The sequence below is a fragment of the Hipposideros armiger genome, unplaced genomic scaffold, assembly GCF_001890085.2.
Source record: "Hipposideros armiger isolate ML-2016 unplaced genomic scaffold, ASM189008v1 scaffold_522, whole genome shotgun sequence".
Lineage (NCBI taxonomy): Eukaryota > Metazoa > Chordata > Mammalia > Chiroptera > Hipposideridae > Hipposideros > Hipposideros armiger.
Window position 1 is genome coordinate 189,292 of NW_017731872.1, and position 2,165 is coordinate 191,456.

Genomic DNA, 2,165 nt, shown 5'->3' on the forward strand with positions numbered 1-2,165 from the left:
TAAGATTTCCCCCAATAAAAAGCATATTTGAAAAACAGAAAAGAAAAAGGTCATTCAGATACCAAAGAGAGGAAGTAAAAGAGCTCATTTACTTTACTAAGTGACTCACACCTCAAGATAATGTGTGTGAGATAATTAGTCTCAGAAATGCAATTGTTTTAATTTAAAAACTTTAATAGTTTATACATTCATATGGATTCAAAACTCAAAAAGTATATAGTGCATTTCACGTGATTTTTTTTTGAAAAAAAAAGTTTTACCTCTTCTAATAATGGAATAAAGTTTTAATATTCAATTAAACATTTCATAATTTTATTAAAGGCATATTACCAATACATTATAACTATAGTGTTACTACATAATTCTACAAACAGCAGGTATTCATACCATTTATTTTCTGTACAATACTATATATTTTAGTATTTAATTATATGTACTCAATTAGTTAGCTTGTTAACTTTTGTACTCAATTAGTTATTTTGTTAAACCATTTTCCGACTGGTGTCTGTCTATAAATACTGGCCTCTTAATAGAATAAAAGCTCTTTAAAATCAACGTCATCGTATACTACTTGAATACTTTTATATAATAAATGGTTACATTAATTCGATAAACAAAGGGCCTATATTAGTTCACATCTATTGACTTTTTAAAAATAAAGTCTCGTCTTTTCAAGCATGTTATTCTTACCTCTCGCTGTTCTCCTCCATAGTATCTTGTGTTTTAGAGGACAGTCCTGTATATCTGTCACCTGTCAGTTTTTCTTCCTCTAGTCCTACCCTGCTCCCATTGTATTTTTCAGTCATTATCTTGGTTGGTGAATGATCAAAAGCAGGACATAAATCTTCTTTAGAAAGTTCTTTCCACTGTTTCTATGTAAGGAAGAGAAATAAAAACAAATGCAAACACTAAAATTTTGGTTTCCCTTAATATTAAAAGGATTTATGAATTGAAATTCAATAGTTAACTTTAAGAAAACCCTGTGATACTAACAGATGAATGAAAAAAGACCTCACTAAAATATTAGTCATAGTAGGAAGATTTTAGCCAAAGCCGGATTTTGCTGGACTCCTAAATCCACAGGTATGTAACAATGGAAGTAATGACCAAGAAGGCACTTGAATGTGATCTAGTATCTCCTGGTTCCCTGCCATTGTCTAATCAAATGCAGAACCTACGGTGAGATCTCCAAGCAGGTCCCCATGATGCCAGGACTTCAATTTGGAAGTCCTTACCAAGAGTACTAATAGCTCCAGGTAGCTAGCCCACCTCCGGGTTAGGAAAAACTCTAGCATGCCTGGACTTCAAAGCAGGCAGGATTTAGACCATGATGAAGAGAAATTACATTTTCTTCATCTATGAAATAAGAATGTCATCACCTACTCTGGAAGTCTGTTGTGATTAATAAGATGACATGCGAAAGGGCCTAGCATCACATCTGGCAAACATCAGTTAGTTTGCTTTATCCTCACTGCCACCATCCCTAGAGAGAGAGGGAGAGGAAGAAGAGGTGCAGAGAGAGAAGGCGGCAAGTACAACCTCAGCACAGAGGACCACTGGATCTCGAGTCCTTAAGGGCTGGGAACATAACCATCCATCTCTTTGCCAATAACAAAAGTAGTAGAGGAGGCAGCAGGGAGAGCAAATGGTTTGGATTATTTACAACTCTGACACTGGCACAAAATGACTGGCATAGACAGGGGTGGCTCTTTGAAGATCCTATCGTGGAAGGATGGAGTCTCAAATCTAATGAATAAGGAACTCTATAGCCCATTGTCTCAGAATTTTAATGATTTTGAACAGAAATGTTAACAGTGCAACTTACACTTTTCAGGAACCATGGAAAGCTTATTCCTGGAGTTACTTTGGTGCAAAATGGCATTGCTATAAACAATGCTTGTATATTTCATTTAAAAATCCCTGGAAAATTTATAGATATACTGATAAACCAGTTTCTAACTTGTCATTATCATACAACAGAGGAATTAAAAAGAAAAGGGCATTTTACTACAGTCCATTTTTTAAAAAAATAAGTGTGTGGTGGTGTTTTTTGTTTTTTTTTTAAGATTTTATTGGGGAATCAGGGGAGGGGAACAGACAAGTTGCTGTCCTTTTGTTCTTCAGTCTAGTTGTGGAGGACGTCGCTTCACTGGCCCATGTTGGTA

At 35.1% G+C, this 2,165-nt stretch overlaps 1 protein-coding gene across 6 annotated transcripts in view; it reads right to left on the bottom strand.

The window, feature by feature from the left end:
* The window catches only part of PTPN2 (protein tyrosine phosphatase non-receptor type 2), a 98,238-nt gene that overhangs the window by 12,031 nt on the left and 84,042 nt on the right, over positions 1-2,165 (bottom strand). For all 6 annotated transcript variants that reach the window (XM_019668261.1, XM_019668263.1, XM_019668262.1 and 3 more), the window contains one exon: positions 691-872. In XM_019668261.1, the coding sequence (XP_019523806.1) occupies positions 691-872 (182 nt within the window). The remainder of the gene's footprint in view (positions 1-690; positions 873-2,165) is intronic.